Genomic DNA, 27,701 nt, shown 5'->3' on the forward strand with positions numbered 1-27,701 from the left:
TGTTAGATAGCCCATTTATCGAGGAAGGCTATATTATAGGCTATATCATATCATCACGCAAACACACACAGGAACGGAGCCACGCGGGAGAAACCGCGGGGCGCGGCTAGTAGGTAATATCTTAATATATATAAATCTCGTGTCACAATGTTTGTCCTCAATGAACTCCTAAACCACTTAACCGATTATAATAAAATTCGCACACCATGTGCAGTTCGATCCAACTTGAGAGATAGCATAGTTTAAATCTCAAATCGTTTTAGAGAAAGCGGGCGAAGCCGCGGGCGGTAAGCTAGTATGATAATATTTAGAAAATTTTAGTTATGTATTGTGTTGAACTAGCAGGCCTTGTAGCAGGCAATTGTATATCCCAGGATAGGCAATAAAAAAAACAATTTTCGATATCACCTATATTTCATAAATTACAACATAATTACAAAGATGGAATTTATTTGCCATCACAAAACATGACTTATGGCAACACTGTAACCTTAGTCTATAGTTTATGCCTTCTTGTTGATCATTTCTTCAAGATTCTTCATTTCGGCTGAAAAAAGAAAGAAAATATATTTAAATTAGAATTAAATATTTATGCTTATGCCTTAAAATAGAGGTTGATTTTTGTTATCCATACTAATATTATAAATGCGAAAGTAACTCTGTCTGTCTGTCTGTTACTCAATCACGCCTGAACTACTGAACCAATTTGCATGAAATTTGGTATAGAGATATTTTGATACCCGAGAAAGGACATAGGATAGGTTTTATCCCGGAAATCCCACGGGAACGGGAAATATGCGGGTTTTTCTTTGACTGTGCGGGCGACGCCGCGGGTGGAAAGCTATATTTCCATATGTTTATCAAGATTTTTTATTTTATTTATTGAGAATAGGGAAACGCGCATGGCTTTTTTATATTTTAAACTGGCTTTCCGCCCGCGGCTTCGCCTTAAAACCTAATAAATTATATACTAAAACCTTCCTCTTGAATCACTATCTATTAAAGAAAACCGTATCAAAATCCGTTGTGTAGTTTTAAAGATTTAAGCAGACATAAGAACAGAGAAAGCAATTTTGTTTTATAATATGTAGTGATGATGAACTGTTTTTCATACCTATGGGTATAGTTCGATTCAAACTTAATGGCGGTTCGGAAGTTAGGTGCAAGTGCGTGTGCACACAGGGCCCTTAACATCCCACTTATACCTAAAATTGATTTCTGTGCATCAGATCGTTCGATATTCCAAGTCGCCATTAAGTTTGAATCATACTGTACTTATTTTTGAGTAAAAAAAAACGACGTGTGGCACTCGGGGACTGCCGCGGCCGCGGTAAAGCTATTGCATGCTATGCCTTCAAGCCACACCTCCGCCCGTCGGAGAGGAAGCGTGAGGTTTTTTCGTTACGGAATTTCACGATTCGGTCTCCGCGCTCAAGGCCCGCGATGGAAGCTATGCAATAGCTTAAAAATATTTTTCATACCCATATGTACTTGAATTATAAACTTACCGGCTGCAGCGAGAGCCTTCTCCTGTTTAAGCTTCTCATCCCTGATGGCTTTCTCCTTGGTTTCAATTTCCCGGATCTTAGCTTCCTTCTTGGACAGTCTGTTCTGGTGGAAGGCACCATATACAATGCCGACTCCAAGGAATGACCAGCGGCCGAACTGAAATTTTATTTTAATTTTAATAGACTGATTTTATCATCACTACATAGTATAAAACAAAGTCGTTTTCTCTGTCCATAAGTCCCTTTGTATGCTTAAATCTTTAAAACTACGCAACGGATTTTGTTGCAGTTTTTTTAATAGATAGAGTGATTCAAGAGGAAGGTTTTATTATATTATTTATTAGGATTTAGACAAAGCGGGCGAAGCCGCGGGCGGTAAGCTAGTCTATACTAATATTATAAAGAGGAAAAGTTTGTAATTATGTATGTATGTTTTTCACGCATAAACCTCTCAACCGATTTTGATGAAATTTGGCACAGACAATCTTTAGACCCTGAGAAAGAACAAAGGCTACCTTTTATTGTGAAATATGTACCACGGGCGAAGCCGGGGCGGACCGCTAGTATGTTATAAAGAGCTGATCTAGCGTAGCTTATCGCAATTAAATAGACACCTATTAGGAATATAGCTTTAAGAAAAATTCGATTATTATTGCAAAGATTGTGGTTTTATGTACTTGTAAAAAGACTAAATTGAATTTACAAAATATGGTATTTAGATTTTGTTTTTCAATTCTTTTAAAGTTTCCTTACGTACCTATAGGTTTAAATGGGCTTTTTAATTTACAGATTTAAATATACACCTATTTTGCACCTAGATATTTGGGAACATGATAATTTTCATAATACAATACTTATATAAAAATGAATCCCAAAATGTGTTGGTAAGCGCATAACTTGAGAACGGCTGAATTGATTTCGATAATTCTTTTTTTATTATATTCCTTGAAGTACGAGGATAGTTCTTATGTCGAGAAAACGTAAATATGTACCACGGGCGAAGCCGGGGCGGACTGCTAGTAATACAATAATAATTGTAAATTACACTATTAAACTTTTGTTTTGTTTAAATTGTATTCCATTTTCAATTGTTTATAATTTATGTTCCAAAATTGAAGTTATACCTTTTTTAATTTTACGGGTATTCGGAATTCATTTATTGAAAATGGAATGATAAAATTTTCTGTTACATAATATAAGAAAAATAAACCTTACCCTGATCAAAGGCGATACACGCACTGGGGGTCCGTAAGGAAGTTCAGACATGGTGAATTATTATATGGGAAATTTATCCAAGGAGGATTTACGTAATTCCCGAAATTTTTTGATACAACCAAAAAGTTTAAGGTTATTTTTAATGTTGCACTTGATAGACTAAAAATCAAAAAATGTTGCTGTTTTAAAAATCTTAAATGGTGCATTTTAATAGGTGAATTAAAGGAGATTTTTTCTTAAAGTAAATTCTTTATGATTTAAAACACATTAGAAAAGAAAAACATATAAGTAAATTGATTTCAAAAACATTTTTTTAAGAATCAGCTGTGATATTTTTTAGTGGTAACAAAAACTAATCAGAATGACTACTGACGTCACAGAAATCAATCGCTTTTCATTCATGATCATCTGACAGAAACCATTTGACATTTGAATTTTCTAATTCCATCGCCATCCATTCCATCTTTCAGTTTGCAATATGGCCGTAATGATGCCGTTCGTGTCGGTTGCCGTGTCTATATTGTACACGCCGTTCTTACTTCTAATATTGTGTGTTATTTTTCTGGCATCTATTGGAAAATCTTTGGGTGTTCGACGGCTGTATGTGAACATTCTGCTTAAACTTTTCGAGGTGAGCCTTAAATTTACGCCCGCACATTTATGGCCTGTGTCATTGATTATTCGTTTTAAGAATTAAAATTAATCGATGATACATACGTACCCGTTAGATTTAAAACGCACATGCCTGCCTTTGTTTCGTAACGTTGGTGTTTACATTGATGACCCGGCTCCGCACCTATGAGACGTGTTTTCAAATGGTTATTATTACGTACGTTCTTGCAAACGATTGCGTGTACGTCGCATTTTTATCAATTATTTAGAAACTACGTCTTTTTTAATATAAATAATATCTATTAACGTAAATAAGAATGTGCTGACTGTCATGATAGGCAAAATATCGATGATAAAAAAAATGTTCTTTTTTTAAATTGATTCTACAGATAATCTAATAAAAACTGCAGACTTAAAATTCACCGCATACTAAATACCAAAGGAGGGTATTAAATATAGACTAAATTTTGGAACATACCTACCTAATAAACATGTGTTTTATTGAAAACTAGCTGTTGCCCGCAGCTTCGCCTGCGTGGAAAAGATAAGTGAACATGATACAAATTTCATCCCCTATTTTATCCCCTTGGGAGTAGATTTGATCAAAATCCTTTCTTAGGGGATGCCTCCGTCCTAACATCTACCTGCATGCCAAATTTCAGCCTGATCTGTCCTGTGGTTTGGGCTGTGCGTTGATAGATCACTATATCAGTCACCTTTGAGTTTTTTTTATATATATGAAATAGACACTGAGGTTTTATAATCAGCTGTAAGATAATATGGATTACAGTCCATTATGAAACGGCAATTTCAAATAATAGACCACTAATGTTATTGCAATGTCATGAATTAACATATTATCATATCTTGTTCTTAGATGACTCTCGGCACTAATGTTAAAATTAATGCTATTGAAAATATTAGTTTTGTGCATCATATTAACATTCAGATAAATTTAATCAAGACTGCAATCTATCCCTTTGTAAAATTTTATCAAGTTACAATCAGCTGTTTTTGCGTAAAAGAGTAACAAACATTCTCCTAACCTATCATAATATTATACTAGTAGTAATGTTTGTAAAAAATATTGAGTTGATAAGTTCAAGGACGTTGTGACGTTGAAAATTCCATATATTTTTTTAAAGAATAACATAATGTTATAGAATTTTAAATTGTATTTGTAAATATTATGAAATACAATTTTAAACAGGAAAAAAAAAATAAAGAACACAATAATTGAATACAAGTATTGACATTTGACTCTACTATTAAATTCATTTAAATAAAATTTACGTACCAATGTAATAGGAAGTGAAGGAAAATGGTCAAGTGTGATTTGACTTGCAAAATCTAACACCAAAAGAATTTTTTTAATTGGACCAGTAGTCCCCGAGATTAGTGTGTTCAAACAAACTTCAGCTTTATAATATTAGTATAGATTATTTACATAATACTAAAAATCACTTTTAGAAGACAGTGTATGTAAAATCGGGATACATTTCCCTGTATGTGATAAATTTTTAGATAATGGCAATCTATACTGTTGATTATAATTCTTAAAATAATGTGATATCTCGCACTAGTATCATAAACTGGCTATTGATAGAAAAGTCCTTAAAATGAAATAGAAATATAGCATACTAGTTGTTGCCCGTTACTATGCCCGCGTTTTTAATGAAAAACCCACATAGTTCCCGTTCCCATCGGATTTCCGAGATAAAACCTTTCCTATGTGTTTATCTAAGTTACCCTAAATATGTGTGTTAAATTTCATTGTAATCGGTCCAGTTGTTTATGCGTGAAAACCATACATATATAATTACAAACCTTTCCTCTTTATAATATTAGTATAGATGTACAGTATATTAATTTGTATGGATGCAAGGTAAAGCACAAAAGGTGACCTTATCGCTTAAAAGCGATTTCTTCCAGGCCACCTAAGGTAGAGGATAGATATATAATACACATAATTAATGTAATCTAAATTTCTTCTTTATAAAAATACTTGTGTTTAAAATTAGAAAGGTTTTACACTTATGAAGACTGTTACACTTTCTCTAAAATAACTGAATATATTCGGCATTCGTCTGAAATTTGATTATATGCTTTTAGATTTAGATTATGACCTCCAAAAAAACCGGCCAAGTGCGAGTCGGATTCGCGCACGAAGGGTTCCGTACTATGGGGACCCTCCTTAATATTTTATACTAGCTGCTCCGCGCGGTTTCACCCCCGTGGCTCCACTCCTGTTGCCCGTAGCGTGATGAAATATAGCCTATAACCTTCCTCGATAAATGGGCTATCTAACACCGAAAGAATTTTTCAAATCGGACCAGTAGTTCCCGAGATTAGTGCGTTCAAATAAACAAACAAACAAACTCTTCAGCTTTATAATATTAGTATAGATTTTTTTAATTTTTAGTAGGCAACGGAAATACATCATTTGTGAAAATTTTAGCTTTCTAGCTATCACGGTTTATGAGATACAGCCTGGAGACAGACAGACAGACAGATAACGAAGTCTCAGTAACAGAACCTTCCTCGATAAATGGGCTATCTAACACCGAAAGAATTTTTCAAATCGGACCAGTAGTTCCCGAGATTAGTGCGTTCAAATAAACAAACAAACAAACTCTTCAGCTTTATAATATTAGTATAGATTTTTTTAATTTTTAGTAGGCAACGGAAATACATCATTTGTGAAAATTTTAGCTTTCTAGCTATCACGGTTTATGAGATACAGCCTGGAGACAGACAGACAGACAGATAACGAAGTCTCAGTAACAGGGTCCCGTTTTACCCTTTCGGTACGGAAAATTATACCTATGCAAAATAATGCCAGAACTCAAGCATTAATATTATTAAAATAGTTTAAAAAAAACGCTATAATGAGATAAAATAAGTGTACAAAGTTTGAATTAAATGGGTCAAAATCGACTCATAAGGACTCGTTTATATATGCAAACATACAGGTGAAGCTAATATGACATATATTAGCTTCATTGTTAAATAGTGATTTAGTACTCCCATGATGTAATTTCAGATTTTACTAATACATCATTCATTTTTAATATGCACATAAAAATAATGGCTAACGACAATGGTTAGTTTTAATAGTGTTTTGTATTGGGTCACAATGTATTTGTTTTCATATTTTAATACATATTAAATTAATTTAATGTATCGATTGTGGTTGACGCGTGAGCGGAATACCGAGGGGTTCTGGGTTCGATCCCCGGTGGAGACGAACAAAAAAAAATTCTCGGTCTGGCAGGACACATAAGGCGATCAGCCGTATGCCTACCTACTTGTCCCTAAAGAAAATCGATCAGTGAAACAGATGTATAATGCATCTGCCCCTTACCCCACTAGGGGACATGGGACTTCACTTTTTATCGATTTTGCTTATGTTGATGAATTCTTATTGGCTGCTTACCCTTCAGGGTTTAATATTATATATTTTTTTATTTGAACATCATTAAAGATCTTTTCAGCCTTTCTAGAGTTAAAAGATGTGTAAGATTGAGTTGATTTGAAAAATTATTTCACTGTTAGATTTTCCATTTATTGAGGAAGGCCTAAGGGAAGGCTAAGACCAATAGCAGCGGAGCAATGCGGGTAAAACCAGCTTGTAAAGAATATGGAGAAAATATTAGAGATAATACACTAAACTAGCTGCGCCGCGCGGTTTCACCCGCGTGGCTGCACTCCTGTTGGTCTTACCGTTATGATATAGCCTATAACCTTTCTTGATAAATGGGCTATCTAACAGCGAAAGAATTTTTCAAATCGGACCAGTAGTTTCTGCGATTAGCGCGTTCAAACAAACAAACAAACTAAGAAACAAACTCTTCAGCTTTATAATATTAGTATAAATTAGTACAGTATGATAAGTATGCACACTTTCAAATTAAAATTTACAAGTACAATATAATTTAGAATAATTTATACTCGTTATTTAATTAGCATGGTACCTATATTATTTGATAATTGCGTAACTGTATGTAATTATTGATATCAATACGTTTCGCTGGAAGTTTTATCTTTTTCGTATTTAGCATGTGTATTGTGTACTTTGTAAGTTTGTACTAAGTCAAATAGGTATTTATTGTTTGTTGTAAATTTTGAAGTGAATCTCTTTAGGCGCGTTGAGAGTAAAATTTCAAGGTCGCGTCATGGTAATACCGTCACCTCATGGAGTGAGGAGACGATTTTGGTATCTTTGAACCTTAAAGTTTCACTTCTGACACATATTATCCTCGGCACACACGCTCTTTTTTATTAATATTACTAGTTGGAATGGAAAATGGAAAAATTTCTGCCAACCTTATCGTATAGGGGTATAAAGATTGTTTATGACCTATTCTTAGACCTACCGAATGAATAATATGCATAAAAAGTTTTATGAAAAACAGTCAAGCCGTTTCATTGTGATATGTCAATTTTATTAATAAGTAAGTAATGAGCTTTCCGCCCGAGAAGCTGTTGAACCACCTATCTATTTAAAATAATGCATCAAAATTATTTGGGCAGTTTTTAAGATCTAAGTATTCGTAGGAGCCTGGGACAAACAGACAGACAGATAGACAGTGTGGAAAATGACTTTGTTTTATACTTTTTGGCAGCTTTAAAATACTCGGTTTTATCTCTCACTAGCCGCGCTCCGCACAGACAGATTGCCACCTGTTAAATACTACTTGCATTTTAAAGGTGCCAATCTGTATAAGGATTTATCTCGTATTTGTTTCCTACAATGTAGTGAGTGAAGTCCTGTGTGCTCTAGTGGGTAAGGGGCAGATGAATTATTCATACATCTGTTTCACTGATCGATTTTCTTTAGGGACAAGTAGGTGATCAGCCTTCTGTGTGCTACCAGACCGAGACTTTTTAAGATATTGCATAGCTTCTATCGCGGGCCTTGAGCGCGGGGACCGAATCCAGAAATTGCGTAACGAAAAACCTCACGCTCCCCACTCCGACGGGCACGGAGGTGTGGCTTGAAGGCATGCTATGCAATAGCTTTAGCGCGGCAGTCCCCGAGTGCCACACGTATTTTTTTTTTTCGTCTCCACCGGGAATCGAACCCAGGACCCCTCGGTGATACGCTGATACGTCAACCATTGTACCAAGGAGGGCGGTCAGCTAACAATGTAGTAAGTAGTAACAAAGACATGTTAAAAGTCCTGTTTACACTACGGATTATGCATGACTCACAGTACAAAATTATCAGTTCTGTAACAAAGGTTTTTTTTCAACAAAGCCTCTACGTCATATGCCTTGTTTGTATCGTAATAAAACAAAATAACAATAAATTTGTTAACCGACTTCAAAAAAAAGGAGGAGGTTATCAATTCGGCCGGTATATATTTTTTTTTTTTTTTTTTTTTTTATGTATGTACACCGATTACTCCGAGGTTTCTGAACCGATTTACGTGATTCTTTTTTTGTTCGATGCGGGATAGTGTCGAATTGGTCCCATAAAAATTTTATTCGGCTAGGCCTAGTAGTTTTTATTTTATGAGCATTTTTGTCTGTACTCGATGACTTAATTTCAATGTAACAAGTAACTTTGATTCACTTCCCGGTAACCGATTGAGCTGAAATTTTGTATACAAATGTAAATTGGATAGCGATGAAACATTATCATGACATGGAGCTGATCTGATGATGGAATCGGAAGGTGGCCATAGGAACTCAGTAATATATTGACTCAACTTTATCGAGTTTGGGCTCGTTTGATTCGTGTTGAAAAATACACTAAAAAGTATTAAATAAAAATAACTGCGTTAAAAACAACCGACTTCAAAAACGGAAAAGTAAGAAATAAAAAAGATTTGATATTATTAATTACTGTACATATTATTTTTATGTGCTATTTATTAAATAGGTTTGAAGTCGGTGCCAAACACTAAGCACTTAGTATTAAGCCCATGCACCGACTTCAAACCTATTTAATAAATAGCACATAAAAATAATATGTACAGTAATTAATAATATCAAATCTTTTTTATTTCTTACTTTTCCGTTTTTGAAGTCGGTTGTTTTTAACGCAGTTATTTTATTGTTATAATCCAATAATGATATGGTCTAACTGAAGACGATTATGATCTTTAATCTTTATAATCTAAATTGTATTAGGTTAGGAACAGGTTTTTTTTAAGCTATTGCATAGCTTCTATCGCGGGCCTTGAGCGCGGGGACCGAATCCAGAAATTCCGAAACGAAAAAAAACCTCACGCTCCCCACTCCGACGGGCGGAGGTGTGGCTTGAAGGCATGCTATGCAATAGCTTTACCGCGGCAGCCCCCGAGTGCCACACGTCTTTTTCTTGTATGTGCTAGTAAGACTTTGCATTGGTGTATCGGTGTTGTTTGTTAAATCGTAAGAAATAAACAAATAAAATTGTTTTACATTATAATATTGTTTTAGATTTGGCATTAATTACACGTATTTTATAGATAAAATGAGTAAGTACCTATTTTTTGAACTGAAACTTCTTATGGCGCGTTGAGAGTAAAATTTCAAGGTCGCGTAATGGCAATACCGTCACGTCATGGAGTGGCGACGATTTCGGTATCTTTAAATCTTGCCAAAGAAGTTTTACTTCTGACACGTGAGCTCGCCCCACACGCTCTTTATTATTATTTTTATTCTATTTGTGACGATTGTAAAAAATTTGTTAATAATAATTTAAAGAACCTATAGGTGATTGAATGTTTTTGATTTATTACTAAACAAGGTCACCGATCTATCATCGATATAATAATACCTATAGATAGATAATCTATGAAATAAATAATAATATCACTGATAATGTGCAAACGAATAATATTTTTTCCATACTCGGCGTTATATTGAAATGATAAAATGGAAAAGAATAAAATAATGACCTGCGCAACATGGTTACTTGTGTAAAGGAATATTTTTTCACATTTTTGCAATTTTTTTTCGTTGATGCTGCGCTCTTATTGGTCGAAGCGTGATGCCCTTGCCTTCCTCGATAGCTGCAGAAGAATAATAGAATAATGATTTTGAACATTTAAGACCTAAACAGAAGCGTAGCGTGCCTTGGCGGGGCCCCGTATAAAAATTTGTTTGGAGGCCCTTAGGAAAGGTAAAGATTTCTCGCAAAAGAAAAAAAAAATGTTTGCATAAAATGAAAAGAAATATTTAAGTATTCATCATAATTACTGTCTATCTGTCACTTATTCCAAAAATTTTACACAGGAGGCCAGAAAATTGCTTATTTTGACATTTATCATTGAATTGAACAAATTGAAAAAATTTATCATTAACCGAAAAAAAAATTGGGAAGTTTTTAATAATTTTTGCTTACGCACGTTGGGGGCCCCCTTGGCGCGGGGGCCCCGTATAATTGATACGGCAGATACGGCGGTAGCTACGCGCCTGGACCTAAAGTAGTTAGGATTAAAGACAAGTTTGAGTTGGCAGAAAGAAAAGAAGTTATATTATGAGTAGTATTGTAAAAATGTAGTACCTACCGTACAAATTTATTTATGTAGAAATTTTTCCTAAAAGTACAGTTTCCTACTCGAGTACTTTTGATATGATTATCTGGACATGTCAAGGAATAGGTAACTGTAGCGATTTCCAAAAATTAATTACTTCAGCTGATGGTCCATTTTCGGCTTAATGTTCTTAGTCTATAATCTATATTGCGTACGCATCATCATGTCGACACATTCGTAAACATTATTTTTAAATTCTGGTTTAAAAATAGTTTTAGCACTAAGATATTTTTCTTTGGCAATTCGAAAATACTTTTAAAATTCTTCTTCTTGATCTCAACCGGGGGACCTACAACCGGGGGACTCTCAACCTATTCTAGACATATACATACATAGAAACTCACAAATATAATGCACTTTTTGATTGAAAAACCTTCTGGATAATTTAATGGTTGGTTATGTTTTTAATTTCGCACAAACCAACCCTTTGTACCGGCCACCGGGCGTTATCAGCTGAATCGATGACGTCACACTAACCTCTGCATGGCCGATAACAGATAAGATATCCAATCGGGTCATTGTAGCATAATAATTGTTTCTATGCGCTTGCGATTGTTGTAATTAAATTTTGTAAATATTCTGCTATGTACTATTTTAGACTAGCTAGTTTAATATACCTAGCAGAGCATAGCTGTGCTCTGTTCATACAATCATACATCCATTTTCAAAAACTTTCGCATCCCATCCTACTAATCCTACTATGTATATTAATATTATAAATGCGTTAGTTTGTGAGGATGTGTATGTGTGTGTGTGTCTGTTACTCTTTCACGCAAAATTCTACTGTATAGATTCCAATGAAATTTAACTTAACACATAGGATAGGTTTTATCCCGCGAAAAATCCCACGGTATCGGGAACAATGCGGGTTTTTCTTTGAAAACGCGGGCGAAGCCCCGGGCGGAAAGCTAATATGTACTATAAGCATATATTAAAGTATATATTTAGCATTGCAGAGAATAGCTATGCTCTACGCTCTCGCATTTATAATATTAGTAGTAAGTAGGATGCGAAAGTTTGTGAGGATGGATGTATGTATGTTTGTTACACTATCACGCAAATACTAATGAACCGATTTCAATGAAATTTGGTATTTATGGTAGCTGAAGACCCAGAATAAAATATAGGCTACTTTTTATCCCGGAAAACCCCCAGGAACGGGAAATATGCGGGTTTTTCTTTGAAACGTGGGTTGAAATCTAAAAATAAACCTTAACGAAACTTTCCTCGGAAAATATGCGCCATATTTATTTAATTACGTTTAAATTCCGCTCACATGAATAGCCATGCGAACCGCAAGCTTATCTTAATTAAGTGTATTAATAATAATTATATTAATTATTATTCCACGGCACAGCCCTACGACCATTGACACGGTCGCGGTGCGGGCGGATATAGGGTTACCACAAGTTTAAAGTTCATTTTGTTTTATACATACTTTGAACGTTGTTGTTATAAGAAATGCACATACATATTGTATATTTTAATATCATGCTTATTAATAAAAATGATGTTCTTTGTGTCTTTGTTTTGAGAAATACGTTTAGGTACTGCTAATGACCTTTTTTTATTTTTTGGGAGGAATTACTAAGAAAAAGCAAGAATTGTATCTATTAATGTTTGTGTTTTTGATTTATCTTAATTTTACGAACTTTTGATCCGTTTGTAATTATTTTATATCCATACTAATATTATTAATATGCGAAAGTAACTCTGTCTGTCTGTCTGTTACTCAATCACGCCTAAACTATGAACCAATTTGCATGAAATTTGGTATGGAGATATTTTGATACCCGAGAAAGGACATAGGCTACCTTTTATTGCGAAATATGTACCACGGGCGAAGCCGTGGAGGACCGCTAGTATTTAATACATACGCTGTACGCAAAGCAGTAAGTAGTATGGAAAATAAATTCGAACTAAATCGGTTCGAATTTATTTTTATCCCATCTGAAGCTGTTATATCCACTTTAGTTAGGGAGTGATCTTATTTTAACTCGCACTATAAAGAGGGATTTTTTTTTTATTTTGTTTGTTTCTTACGATTTTACTCAAGAACTGCTCGCTCGATATTAAAAATTATTTTACTATTAGAACGCTTCGTTTTTACCTATTACATGCCTATATTTTTTCTTATCCCGGGTATATACTAATAATACAAAGATTCAATTCTAATATCAGGAAATACTGGACCGTTTTCAAAAATTCTTCAATGGATTATCTAAATTCTAATCCATTTATCGAGGAAGGCTATAGGCTATATATCATCACACTAAGACCAATAGGAGCGAAGTAATGCTGGTAAAACCGTGGGGCACAGCTACTTAATATTATAAAAAGACGGGGCTAAGGTTTGTTAAGGTAAATTAAAATGAAATGTAAATTAGAAAAGAGTGGGCCTAAATATATTATGTAATGTTTACTTTTTAAGGTAAATTTATTTATATTATTTAGGTGTAGTTGACCGATTTGAATACGATATAAGGTTAGCAAGGCCATGTCAATGAACGACCCGTATTTTTTTATAAAATAAAAACATAGATGTATGCGAAACTCAGCAAAAAATAAACTCTAATGATATATAATGTAAGGTTGGTTTTTGTACAAAATAATATAATTAAAAATGAAAGTAAAAATATCTTTTACTGATATTTTTTAGTCGGTTATCAAGAGAATCTCATTTAAGACGTAGAAAATGATAGTGAAATTAAAAAAGAGCGCCTGTGCCGAGCACACGTGTCAGAAGTGAAACTTCTTAGGCATGATTCAAAGATACCAAAACCGTCCGTGTCCTCAGGACGTACACAGGACTCGACCTTGAAATTTTACTCTCAACTACTAAAGAATGAATAAAATGAATATGGATGATTGGTTCATTGTGACAACCCTATTGCATGATTTATGTGTGTGATTATTGAACTTTGACGTCTCATACATAATATTGTTAACACCGCTTTATTTTCATACATAACTAATATGTATAATCAAAGATGAGAAATATGTTTTTATCATGTTATAACTACGTGCATAATATGAATCGGTCTGATGTAAGAGTATGTTGAAAATATGCTATTTTTATATATTTTATTAGGGTTCCGTACCCAGTCGCGGAAGAATTCCAACCAATACCCGCGGCCCCATCATCAAAGCGGCTCGACGGAACACAGTGGGGTTTTAGTCGGTAAGAATCCGACATTACCCACGGCTCCTTCCCCGGGGGCCGTGGGTATCTTTGGAAGATTTCCCCACTATAAAAAAAAGGGTTCCGTACCCAAAGGACCCTGCTACTAAGCCTCCGCTGTCTGTCTGTCTCCAGGCTGCATCTCATAAACCGTGATAGCTAGAAATTTTCACAAATTATCTATTTTCGTTTCCGCTATAACAACAAATAATACTAAAAATTGAAAAAAAAAATTAAAATTAAGGGGTGTCCTCATACAATAAACGTGCAGGTTTTTTTTTCGCTTGATAGATATAAGGAACCCTTCGTCCGACTCGCACTTGGCCGGTTTTTTCACTTAACCTCCTAAGTCCTAGCATCCTTTAAACAGAACAATTTGTCCGACATGATGAAGTCCCGACATTTTTCTCAGTACACTTGTATGATGACCGCATGTTCTTTGTAACACACAAATTAGATTTTCGTTTAAAATTTGGCGCCGAAACACACAAACGTCATTGTCAATGACAAAATTGACAGCAAAAAACAGTTACTATTGGTTAAGCCAATCAGAGAACAGATATTTCTTCTTTCGGGCAGTGTTCAAGATTGAAAATGGAGCACCAACGAACAGCAGGTAAACAAAAACTTGTTTTTTCGTGTTAAATGTTTATAAAATGTGTTAACTTTTTATTTATTATTGAGATATGGTTATGGTTTATAGGTAAATGTTATAGTTTTATCAAAACTTAATCGTCTGGATTGAATAATTAGCCAAATATCAGTATGTTCGTTTTAAAGTACTTTCGGTTTTAGCTATATAATTAGGCATATTCAATTTGTACGGGAAAAAGGATATTCGGCATTTATTTAGAGTAATACTATAAATGTAACTTTTGGATGTTTGGATGTTGTAACTCAATCACATTATAATTACTAAACGGATTTTGATGAAACTTTGTAGTATTATAGCTTATGTTTCTGAATACCACATAGGTTACTTTTTATCCCGGATTTCCTATAAAATTTCATTGATTTGTTTTTTTTCCTATTTAGAATTGACTGATGAACAATTGGAAACAATTTTAAACGAATCTGAATTTGAAGATGAGGATTCGGATACAGCCGAACCCTTCCCAGAAGATTTAGACCACCTTTGTAGTACAACGTCAGAATCTGAAGCCGAACCAGAAGCCACACCGCAACCAGTACAGATAGCAACTAGCCTGAGAAGAGTGCGTACTAGAGGTAGGTTTTAGGTATTTTAACAATTTATATTTTTGGTATGAATATTTCTTCGATGTCTTAAATATTTATTTATTTTTATGCAGGTGGTTATCGTTCTCGAGGTAGAGTACTTACTCGAGGCGGCAGGGCCCAAAGATTTCCAGTTACTCCAGAAAATGAAGAACTTTGGGGGAGACGGAGTTTTACTAAGTCAATGCCACATTTGCAAGAGCCTTCTTATCCATCTCATAATGTAAATTCCGAAGATTTAATGAAATACCTTAACGAGTATATTGACGACAATTTGATCGATACCATTGTTCAAAAAACTAATCAGACTTCAATTGAAAAAACTGGAAGAAGTATTAATTTAACTAGGGAAGAATGCTATATTTATTTTGGGATAACATTACTTATGGCGTGCTTACCACTGTCTCAAATCAGAATTTACTGGAACCAAAAATATGCTTTACCTGTGATTACACAAGCCATGACGCGAGACAGATATTTTTTGTTGAGAAATTCAATGAAGGTAGTTTTTGATAATGACATAACTATGGATATGAGGAAACAGGACAAGCTTTGGAAAGTTCGTCCTCTATTAGATAGAATTCTCCAAGGCTGCAAAGCACAAGGGAGGCAGCAGAAAATTTCTATAGATGAAATGATCATTCCATTTACTGGGGCCTGTCCAATACGACAGTATTGCCCTGGCAAGCCCCATCCGACTGGTATGAAAGCTTTTGTTTTGGCCAATCCAAATGGTCTTGTTTGCGATTTAACTATTTACCAAGGAAAAGAGACTTTTGCATATGATAACCAATTTCATTTAGGTGAAAACGTTGTACTTAAACTTACTGAATCTTTAGTGCCTGGTCATTTGATTTATTTTGATAGATATTTTACTACGGTTAGACTGGCAGACGAACTTGCTAAAAGAGGCTTAAAATGTACTGGAACTATAATGAAAAATCGCGTGCCAAAAGAAGTAATCAATAAAATAGACGATGATAAAACTTTAATGAGGAAAGGAAGAGGGAGTTGTGACGTACTAGTCCGAAATGATGGGGAGGTGGCATTCACTAAATGGATGGACAATAAATCTGTGTTACTACTGTCCACTATTCATGCTGCTGAAAATTTTGATGACTGTAGAAGATACAACAGATCAACAAGACAATACTTATTTGTTTCACGTCCCGAAGTTATAAAAGAGTATAATAGCAATATGGGCGGAGTAGATTTAACCGACAGATTAATAGCAGTATGCCCAAGTAGAGCACGAACTCGTAAATGGACCGTAAGGTTCATATCCCATTGCTTGGACTTATCTATCACGAATTCATGGATTAAATTTAAACAAGAACAGATAGAAAAAGGTATCCGTAGACATAAAATAGTACAACTTAGAGAGTTCAAAAGACTGATAGCAGAAAGACTAATAGAAGAGAATCTCTACAGAGAGGATGATTTGCTGGATGATAGTGGTGAACCGGAGGAAAGAAGAAACGTAAAAAAGAGGCGTCCGCCAATAGTGCCTTTGCCTTCTAAATTGAGACGAAAGCATGGCACTGATCATTTACCAGAAATGTTAACAACTCAGAGTCGTTGTAGAAATGAAGGATGTTCTAAAAAAACATCAGTAAAATGTTTAGGATGTAATCTGTCGCTTTGCTTAACAGCAAAACGAAATTGCTTTAAGCTAGGTATTTCATAATTCTGATTAAATTTTTTCTTTTTCTTTATAATTTTATTTTTTATTTTCTATTTTTGTATGGAGCTATTAATTATAACATTCCATAATTGGGTTATTAATATTAGCTTGTTCTTTTGTATGTTCCTTATTTTACTAAGAATTCTTATGACATTAACTTTGATAAATTATTCAGACTGATAGAAGTAAGACTTGAGTTTCGTGATTTTATAACTTGTTTTTACATTATAATAAAAAAGTTTAATAAAAGTTGATTATTTTGATTGCAAAAATGTGTTTTTAATTGGTATTATTTATAAAAAAAATCTCACTGTAAGTCCGAGATTCCTTTGTAACGGACATATTCTACCCCGGCATGTATTAAGACCCAATGGCCTATAAGACGAACAAATAGCACAGAATTATTTTTTATGCCAAAATGATCTTTATTTAAATGTCAATAATGTTTGTTCTAGCAAAAAAAATTGTATGAGCTTTAAGCTCTATTTCGAAGCACGCAAAGTCTCAGGACTTCAGCCACACCTCGAAATAGTTCTTTTTAAAGGACATGCGGACAAATTTACAATGTTAGAAAAAAAAATGTCGGGACTCAGGAGGTTAAATTATGCAGAGATAAAGATTTACAATTAAATTACAAGAATACTTTAGATAAACATCGGATGTGGATTGTTTACAATTTTTTTTTGTATTTTTTTTATTATGTACATAATATAGTTATTGCATGTGTATTTTGTAAGTATTATAATATTTTCTTTGGCATTTTTTCTGTTGGTTTTAGTTTCAAGGTGTTGTAAGATTAATCTTACATCAAGAAGTGCATTGCTATACCAGAATAAATAAAAAACATCCCTTTTGGCATCAGATTCCATGCTTATAAAATTTGAAAAGGTTAAAGTGAAAATATTTCAGTTGGCTTAGTTTCGTTAGCTATTTGCTTTCTCACAAATTTTTGTTGTTTTTTGTTTTCTTATTTTATTATAATTAATTTGTGTCTATATTTTAGGTAATAAAAGTGTATTCTTTACATGTATCCATACTAATATTATAAATGCGAAAGTAACTCTGTCTGTCTGTTACTCAATCACGCCTTAACTACTGAACCAATTTGCATGAAATTTGGTACAGAGAAAGGACATAGGATAGGTTTTATCCCGGAAATCCCACGGGAACAGGAACTATGCGGGTTTTTCTTTGACTGCGTGGGCGATGCCGCGGATGGAAAGCTAGTTCTATATAATTTATTGACCGATATGAAGTGATACATTTGTGTTTTCAAAAACCTCGTGACCTTGCCACCGATGACTCAAAGTACAATCGAACTAGACCTTAATCTCTTCACTGTAACAGTATTAAGCCGGTAATCCAGCTGATATAAATAATAATATGTAATTTATCATTATATTATGTCTAAACTAATAAAATAAATATTTTTGAAGTGAAACTTCTTTAGGCGCGTTGAGAGTAAAATTTCAAGGTCGCGTCATGGCAATACCGTCAAGTCACGGAGTAAGGTGATTTTGGTATCTTTGAATCTTGCTAAAGGAGTTTCACTTCTGACACGTATGCTCACATGCTCTTTTTTAACACGATTTTATTAGCTTCACCTGTATGTTTGTATGTAACCGACTCCTTTAGACTCGATTTTGACCCAATTTATACGGACAGATTTAATTCCAACTTTGTATATGTTTTTAACTATACCAATTATTACATTGAATAATCCAAAATAACTGGACTAAGTATGTAATTAATAACATATCTATGTGCAAGTAATTAAATTGATAACATCTACGAGAAAATGACGGAAATTTACTTGGCGCTGCAGCTGTGATATTGTGGGGTCACTCTGTTGTTGATGCAATCGAGTGCATAGATAGGTCTGTTTACTTGCGCGTGCGTTGAGGAATGATTCCGCAGAACATGAGGCAGATGCTGTTTTACGTAATTTTATTTTTATTCGTCTCCGCTTGGCATAAAATTAGAAAAATTTGGAAATTTTACGATAGACTCTATGACGACTATCCGGGCGGAAACGGGACGTTTACATAGTTCTAATATATATTGGGTATAATTTTTATTTTTTGCAACATTCTTTTAGGTAGGAATGGTGTTTTTTTGACATTATAAATTTACGATTTAGATACGAAGCAGTTTATGATGTATTATTTACTGATAGGGTTATTTTTACAGTAATCTATATTCATTTTTTTTTGTAATGTCGTATTTCTCTGTATTCAGTATAGCAGGCAGCATATCGATTAAAAATCTATACTAATATTATAAAGCTGAAGAGTTTGTTTGAACGCGCTAATCTCCGGAACTACTGGTCCGATTTGAAAAATTATTTCGGTGTTAGATATCTCATTTATCGAGGAAGACTATATATAGGCTATATATCATCTCGCTGAGACTAATAGGAGCGGAGCACTGCGGGTAAAACCGCGGAGCACAGCTTGTATAAAATTATGCAGAATTATATATTATGTACTGATACATTATATTTATCTCTCCCCAGTATGGAAGGCAGCACATTGAAGTGGCGAAACGTCTGCAGAGGCACGACAGTTCGGACGAGGATGATGGCCCGCCGGAACCGGACCGGCCACCGTCCGCGCTCGTCAAGGAGAACGGTGTGAATGGTGAGTTTAGGAGGGTAGATGAAAGAATAATAAAAAAATCCTCAAAAAATCCGAAATCTCCTGTATAGCAAATATGCAAAATATATACTTAATAGGTTTCCGCCCGCGGCTTCGCCCGCGCAGTCAATTGCAAAGAAAAATCCGCATATATATCTCCATACCAAATTTCATGAAAATTGGTTCAGTAGTTTAGGCGTGATTGAGTAACAGACAGACAGACATAGTTACTTTCGCATTTATAATATTAGTATGGATAGTATGGATTTATGACAAAAAAATTAAACCGTTTTCAAATTGTCAAAACTAAATCAAATTCAAATGGGAGGCACCAGCTTTCAAATAAAAAATGAATAGTCAAAAACGGTTTACTCAGACGAAAGTTTTGAGGTACCTTATAAACAATTAGACAATTGTAATAAAATCCGCAAGTATTTAAAGTAAGTACATAATTATTTTATCTTAATTTTGTTTATTTTTTGTTTTTTTTTTTTTGCTTTGTGTACCTACCACAAAGTGACTTGAATTAAAAATCATGTTGTATTATCCTGTAAATGTTTGTCACAATTGCAATTTTTTTATTATATTATGTACCCTAGCTATAAGTATTGTTGTGATTAATGATGGATGACCCAAATGATTAAAATAAATAAATAAACCAAATAAAATACAGTCGAAGCCGTCCACTGTGATCCCGGGTGGCCGAGAGATTAGGCGTTGCCCCGGTAAGGCGGAAGACGCGGATTCGAATCCGAACTCGTGATCGAACTTTTTCTATTCTTTAAAAAAATTCATTACAAAAGAATTTGAGTGCCATAAAATTACATCGGACATCTAAAACTCGGTTGTATGTAATTCTACCATGATTGCGTGTAGTGCAAACCTCTAAACGTCTTTCGTAAGAGACGGCGGACAATTTTGAAATAACCACCGACCGTATATATCTAATGGTTGTTATATAACATGCTTATACTACCGTGTTGAATGGTATAGCTCTGCCCGCGACTTCGATTGTAGATCTAATATTTAAAAGAGGTATTTAATATTTATATTGTTTGAAATAATAGTTAAGGATACATCGCCCATTTTTGCAAGTGACTACTATCAAGCTAATTTTCCGTTTGTAGCTTTATTTTGATGAGACGCCCAATAATTTCGTGTACGAAAGTCTCGATTGTGGTAGCTAACAGAGATAACAAGGATAAAAATTTTTGATTTGATGGTTCTCAGATATTTATTACTAACTGAATGATTTTTTTTTATGTTCAATCTCAAGATAATTACCTAAATTATTCGAAAAAATATTTCGATTACAATATTCATATAATTTCTAGTATTAATAGCCTTCCACCTTGGTACAGTGGTTAACGTGTGTTCCTATAAAGGAGTTTCCTGGGTTCGTTACCCGGTGGAGATGAACAAAAAAAAATGTCTCGGTCTGAACAGAAGGCCAATTAATTTTGAAGCTATTGCATAGCTTCTATCGCGGGCATTGAGCGCGGGGACCGAATCGAGAAATTCCGTAACGAAAAAAACCTCACGCTCCCCACTCCGACGGGCGTAGGTGTGGCTTGAAGGCATAGCATGCAATAGCTTTACCGCGGCAGTGCCCGAGTGCCACACGTCGTTTTTCTTTACTTCTAGTCATCTGGTATCAGCAGTGCCGTCTTTACCATAGGGGCACAGGGGGCCAGTGCCCAGGGCCCCCCATCGTCAGGGGGCCCCCCTGGAGGAGATGTAGGACTGACAATTTTTCTCACATAAATCTCAAAATATTTTGTTAAAAAGCAATACAGCTTTTTATTGCCAGAACGTCAGATCATTTTCAGATTTATTCGAATCAAAACATCTATGTTATTACAAGGTTATTACATGGAATAATTCGAGTGATTCGAACACCATTATAATTAACTTATCAGACATTTACTCGAATTATTTATTTACTTATTAACGTAATATAATATATTTTTACTTGAATTATTTTGAGATTTATGAAAATTACTAACAAGTCTAAGTTTACAGAATAGCATACAAGGGCGTTGTGACAAAACTTTAATCTCTGGGCCTCTAGACAAGTGGCAGAAACGCTAGAGAATAGAATCCACTATTGATACTAATTGATATAAGCTTATGACGTTTTGCTAATGTTTCGGTCACACTACCGAGGACGACGACGACCACGACCAAAATTCCCATCCAGTCGAAATTTGGTGAAATTATTAAAAACACAATCTATACTTAATATAATAAAGCTGAAGAGTTTGTTTTTTTGTTTGAACGCGCTAATCTCGGGAACTACTGGTCCGATTTGAAAAATTATTTCGGTGCTAAATAGCCCACTTCTTTGGCAAGATTATAAGATACCAAAATCGTTGAATTACTCCATGACGTTACGGTATTGTTATGATGCGACCTTGAAATTTTACTCTCAACGCGCCTAAAGAAGTTTCACTTCAAAAATATATTAAAATTTCCCGACCTTCTGTTACTACGAAAAAATTTTTTCCTAAAAGTCAACAGATATAGGTTTTTCGTGATTTTTACCGAAACGGTAAGTTTTATCATATACTTAACCACTTTTACCCAAATTGTAGATCATAAAATTATCTATACTAAAGAATCAATACATTATTTTCCTAAGATGTAGCTTCCTACCATTTTCTAAGATATAACGATTTATAAACTCATCCCATCCTTATAATATGCACACGTTTCTTAAATCACTTCACACCTAAATGATTTTATGATAAAACTTATCGTTTCAGTATAAATCGCGAAATCACCTATTTTTTTATTTATTTATAACCTGGAATATGTTTTTTAATTCACGTACCGGAATGACAGTTAATTTTGAATTTTATTTTTAGTAATCCTTATTCCTTTGAACAATTTTACTAATTTTCTGCTGGATATGAAATTTTGTAGTTTTGAAGGTCCTAGAATTTAGTGAACTCTGTTCACACCGGACCATTTCTATACGAATAGATGACAAGCGTTTTGACTTTTGCCATTTGCCTAGGCTTTGAATAAATTATGTTAATAACGCACGCAATAATTTTGATCAATATGAAACGGCTACGAAAGAAAAAATCCAGATGCAAATTAAAAAGATAAATTTGAAAAAGAGAAAGTTATAAATTTATAAAAAATAGAAAAAATTCGATCACGAGGCGGGACTCGAACCCGCATCCTTCGCGCCATTCCGGGGCGGATGCTTGACCAACTCAGCCACTCGTGACCCGCCGGAGCAACCGAATTTATTCTATTCCTTCAGTTTTATGTGTCTTAAGGGACACACCGCACGCCATCTATTGAGATGATTTAACAACCATCTCAACCAATATGAAGCACTTTTCAGTGAATACAATATTGTAAAGATGGAACACGACCTTTTTTGTTGAATTTATATTTTATTTATAAAGCATTTGACTGCCATAAAACCTAAAATATAAATTCAAAGAGAAAGGTAATTTGAAAAAGTAATTCTTAAAATATTTCTTAATTAAATTTAATTAAAGTCAACTTTGGAGCGCCATTACAGCAGCAGCGTTTCAAATGAATTATATAAAAAAAAAATAAGGAAAAAAAGTTTCCTCAAAAGACCATATTATAATACAAGATTGGTCAGAAGTAACTTTTTTGTAAAATGTATAAAAAAATGGAGCAAAAATTTTACATAGAAATTTTCTTTAAGTTTTCTTATTACTTCTTTAAGTTTCAATTTAGGGCAAAAACATATATAATTGTGGGAAAAAATTTGCGTACCTAGTTTGATTTCTTTATATTTCAAAGGGGCCCCCAATTCTTGTGTGCCCAAGGGCCCCGGCATAGTCTAAGACGGCCCTGGGTATCAGTTAAAAACATCTAATAGTAACTACACAGTACACACCCACGCACACGTTAAAATCTATTACTGTATGTACTTATGTATGTATGTATGCTTATCTAAAACATGAAGACTGCATTTAAATTACGCTTAAGTATGTTTATCAGGTGTGTACAGTTAAAATAACCCACTTTTTTGTTATTTGTAAAGTTATTTATTTATGAATATGTATGTGTATTTTTGAATAGATTAATTTAGTTATCTAGTTACTAGCTAGCGCGAGTTAGGTTTTACTTTTAACAGACGTTGCCTAAAAAATAAGGCTGTTCGCAATTCTTAGCAATCTTCTTAATTTAAAAAATTCTTGGGAAAAAAAATACTTACGGTTTTTTTATTCTATTTAAAACATACATTTTAATTATTGTTTTAGATTATTACTAACACTTTAGTGACAACACCGACGCATTATACAATTTTTATGTATCCTAAAAACGTTTATAACACCCTTTTATTTCCTTTGTGCACTTATCAATAATCGGTAACAATACAATAATTATTAATTTTCGGGGTTATTTATTAAAACTTTATTCATTATTAGCTTCCGCCCGCGACTCCGTCCGCGCGGATGTCGGTCTTCGCGTGGATGGTTTATTTCTCCATTTTGAGTAACTCTGACAATGACATCTTATAAAAAAAAGAATCCACTGCGTGTAACGCAACGTGTGTTCGCGGTTCTACAGAACAACGTCTATGCATAAAACTGAGAAATTAAGATATTTTTTTTTCCTCGTATTTTTTCAGGATAGAAAGTATCCTATTTTATGCCCTGGATAATAAGGTATAATTATACCAAGTATCATCAAAATCGAATTGTTACTTTTCACGTGATGTCAGCATATACAGACAGACAGACAAAAATTTTTTTAATCACACATTTGGGTTAGTTATCGACCCAGTAACACCCCCTGCTATTTATTTTTTCAATATTTTCAATGTACAGAATTGACCCTTCTACATATTATATGCTGTGATTATATGTATAGATATTCATTATTATTAATAAAAATAAATAAACTATTACAGGCACAAAGATGACGGTGATAGAGCGGCAGGAGATACTCGGCCCGTCGCCGGAACTCAATTACAAGAGGAGTAAGAGTCAAGACAGGCTGCCCAATGGTCTGCTGATTGAGCAGATTAAGCCTGAGGTGAGTTTTAAGTTTCATCATCATTATTATAATCATGGTCATCGTCTTCGTCATCATCATCATCATCATCACCATCGTCGTCGTCGTCGTAACCATCGCTACCACACAATAAGGGTTTATTGTGATAGCTATTATCATTATGATCATCAACGTCATCATCTTTATTAAGAGGAGTAAGAGTCATGAGAGGCTGCCCAATGGTCTGCTGATTGAGCAAATTAAGCCAGAGGTGGGTTTTAAGTATCATCATTATTATTATAAATAGTATATAATATATATTACTAGCATTCCACCCGCGGCATCGCCCGCGCAGTCAAAGAAAAACCCGAATAGTTCCCGTTCTCGTGGGATTTCCGGGATTGCATCATTTTCCCGGGATAAAAAGTAGCCTATGTCCTTTCTCGGGTATCAAAATATCTCCATCCCAAATTTCATGAAAATTGGTTCAGTAGTTTAGGCGTGATTGAGTAACAGACAGAGTTACTTTCGCATTTATAATATTAGTATGGATTAACTATAATATTATATCATCTCCAAATATTCCAGAACAACCTCGAAATGCACGTGTTCCACTGTCTCGATCTGGTCAAGGCGGGCATGGAGTCGATCATTGAAGACCAGGTCACCTCCGTCTTCGAGGCCGAAGAGTTGAGGAGTTGGAACCTGCTCACCAGGACTAATAGGTGAGGGTTTTGTATGAAAATAATTTAGAAAGTAAAGATTTTAACGGATTTTAAACGCGGTTTATTGTTATACTAGCTATGCCGCGCGGTTTCACCCGCGTGGCTCCGCTCCTGTTGGTCTTAGCGTGATAATATCTTATCTTATCTTATCTTATCTTTCTTATCTTATATCTTATATATAATATATATAAATCTCGTGTCACAATGTTTGTCCTCAATGGACTCCTAAACCACTTAACCGATCATAATAAAATTCGCACACCATGTGCAGTTCGATCCAACTTGAGAGATAGGATAGGTTTTATCCCGGAAATCCCTCGGGAACGGGAACTATGCGCGTTTTACTTTGAAAACGCGGACGAAGCCGCGGTCGGAAAGCTAGTATAGCCTATATTATTCTAGGATAATGTAACTTTCGAATGGTGAAAGAATTTTTGAAATCGGTCCAGTAGTTTATGAGCCTATTCATTACAATCAAACAAACAAACAAAGATTTCCTCTTTATAATATTAGTGTAGATTGTTATGACTGACCCGTTGGCTTGGTTGGTAGTGGCTCTGCCTTCCAAGTCAGAGGTCGTGGGTTCGATTCCCACCCGGGGCAAATATTTGTGTGATGAACATAGATGTTTGCTCTGTGTCTGAGTGTTAATTATCTATATAAATATTTATTTAAAATTATATAATGTAATATGTGTTTTTATTAGCCATCTGGTTTCCATAACACAAGCGAAAGCAGTATGGGATCAGATCGTGCCGTGTGTGAAAATTGTCCTGAAATATTTATTTATCTATCATCCCGACGTTTCTCACACTTTGCAGTGAGCGTGGTCCTAATATACCTAAAGTACTAATAACGGATTTTAAACGCGATTTATTCATTACTAGCTTTCCGCCAGCTGCTTCGCCCGCGTAGTCAAAGAAAACTCCGTATAGTTCCCCTTCCCGTGGGGTTTTCGGGTTTTTTCACCTATCCTATGTGTTAATCCATGTTACTCTCTATATGTGTGCTAAATTTCATTGCAATCGGTTCAGTAGTATTTGCGTGAAAGAGTAACAAACATCGATCCTCACGAACTTTCGCATTTATAATATTAGTAGGAAAGATAGGATAGGGTAGGATGGGTATACTTTGTGTTCATACATAAAATTTTATTTTAATACATGTAAATTGCTTTGATAATAATAATAATTATTGCAACTATTTATATATATTATTGTTATCAAGATAATTAAAAACATTTTATACAAAAAGTTTTAATTAAAATTTTATTCAAATACATAGATGTTTAAATATTCATTTATACACGTATATAAAAAAACTTGCATTTAAATTATTAATTAGGTGAAAACGATTAAATTGTTTTTCTTTTGTCACAAAAACAATTGTTTTACATTGTATTTATTACAACAAAAACTTCGTTTATATAAAAAAAAAAATGTTTTACTTGATCAGTATTAGAATTATATTATTTTGTTGTTTTTTTATAGTGAAATTTAAAAAGTATTCGATAAATTTTGAATTTTCTTTCGTAAGCTGAATGCTGTTCCTTGGTTTTTATAATAGGCATTTTTTTTCACGGCAATGCCACGTCATGGAGTAAGACGACGATTTTGGTATCTTTGAATCTTGCCAAAGCAGTTTCACTTCTGACACGTGTGCTCGGCACACGCTCTTTTTTATTCTTCCACTAGCTTACCGCCCGCGGCTTCGCCCGCTTTGTCTAAAACCTTATAGATTATATTCTAAAACCTTCCTCTTGAATCACTCTATCTATTTAAAAAAAACCGCATCAACATCCGTTGCGTAGCTTTAAAGATTTAAGCATACAAAGGGACATAGGGACAGAGAAAGCGACTTTGTTTTATACTATGTAGTGATGCCCAAATGTGGCTATTAAAAAAAATCTAAAAATATTATTTTTTGTTACAGGCAATACGAATTTCTAACATGGCGCCTCACAATCATATGGGTGATGGGTTTCATTGTACGATACTTCTTCTTACTACCACTGAGGATACTCATATTCGTTATTGGGGTGAGTAGTATAGTAGTTAGTAGTAAGTAGTAGTAAGTTTTTAGACTAATATACTACTAGCAAGTAGTAGTATTATACCACTACTAAGTAGTAGTCGTACTACTAAGTAGTAGTAACATTTTTAGACATTTATACTACTAAGTAGTAGTATACTATCACTACGACTTGGTAGTAGTAGAGGTAGTAGAGGTACAAGTGTGCTTTTTATTTTAGTATAGTAATGGATTTTTAAAGTTTAAAAAAGTAATATTAGAAATATGAAAATGAGTCTGTTTTATTCTGAAACTGCTGAAGCGAATTTGATTAGATTTTTTTTGTCGTGAAACGGAAGCCAGGGGTGGTAAG

At 34.2% G+C, this 27,701-nt stretch overlaps 2 protein-coding genes across 6 annotated transcripts in view; one reads left to right on the forward strand and one right to left on the reverse strand.

Moving 5' to 3' along the window:
* Positions 1–395: 395 nt before the first annotated feature.
* LOC123702165 (ATP synthase subunit e, mitochondrial) lies at positions 396–2,896 on the reverse strand. The gene is made up of 3 exons (XM_045649842.1): positions 2,724–2,896; positions 1,509–1,665; positions 396–547 (listed from the first exon to the last, which is right to left on the reverse strand). The coding sequence occupies exons 1-3, from the start codon at positions 2,772–2,774 to the stop codon at positions 504–506; spliced, it is 252 nt and encodes an 83-aa protein (XP_045505798.1). The 5' UTR covers positions 2,775–2,896; the 3' UTR covers positions 396–503.
* Positions 2,897–3,201: 305 nt separating this feature from the next.
* LOC123702154 (glycerol-3-phosphate acyltransferase 3) overlaps positions 3,202–27,701 on the forward strand; it is a 34,389-nt gene continuing 9,889 nt past the window's right edge. For 4 of the 5 annotated variants that reach the window (XM_045649824.1, XM_045649821.1, XM_045649822.1 and 1 more), the window contains exons 1-5: positions 3,202–3,354; positions 19,481–19,604; positions 24,511–24,635; positions 25,182–25,318; positions 27,251–27,356. In XM_045649824.1, the coding sequence (XP_045505780.1) occupies positions 3,202–3,354; positions 19,481–19,604; positions 24,511–24,635; positions 25,182–25,318; positions 27,251–27,356 (645 nt within the window). Of the gene's footprint in view, positions 3,355–19,480; positions 19,605–24,510; positions 24,636–24,824; positions 24,865–25,181; positions 25,319–27,250; positions 27,357–27,701 lie in introns of all 5 variants that reach the window. The other variant, XM_045649823.1, reaches the window with a different exon arrangement.

The sequence above is a fragment of the Colias croceus genome, chromosome 23, assembly GCF_905220415.1.
Source record: "Colias croceus chromosome 23, ilColCroc2.1".
Classification (NCBI taxonomy): domain Eukaryota; kingdom Metazoa; phylum Arthropoda; class Insecta; order Lepidoptera; family Pieridae; genus Colias; species Colias croceus.

What these genes read in the sequence shown, in the direction of transcription:
- LOC123702165 (XM_045649842.1), bottom strand. Translation starts at nt 2,774, where the DNA reads ATGTCTGAACTTCCTTACGGACCCCCAGTGCGTGTATCGCCTTTGATC. An exon ending in GTGTATCGCCTTTGATCAGG is followed by an intron (nt 1,666 to 2,723) that starts GTAAGGTTTATT and finishes ATAAAATTTCAG; the next exon opens with TTCGGCCGCTGGTCATTCCT. An exon ending in GAAGGCTCTCGCTGCAGCCG is followed by an intron (nt 548 to 1,508) that starts GTAAGTTTATAA and finishes TTCTTTTTTCAG; the next exon opens with CCGAAATGAAGAATCTTGAA.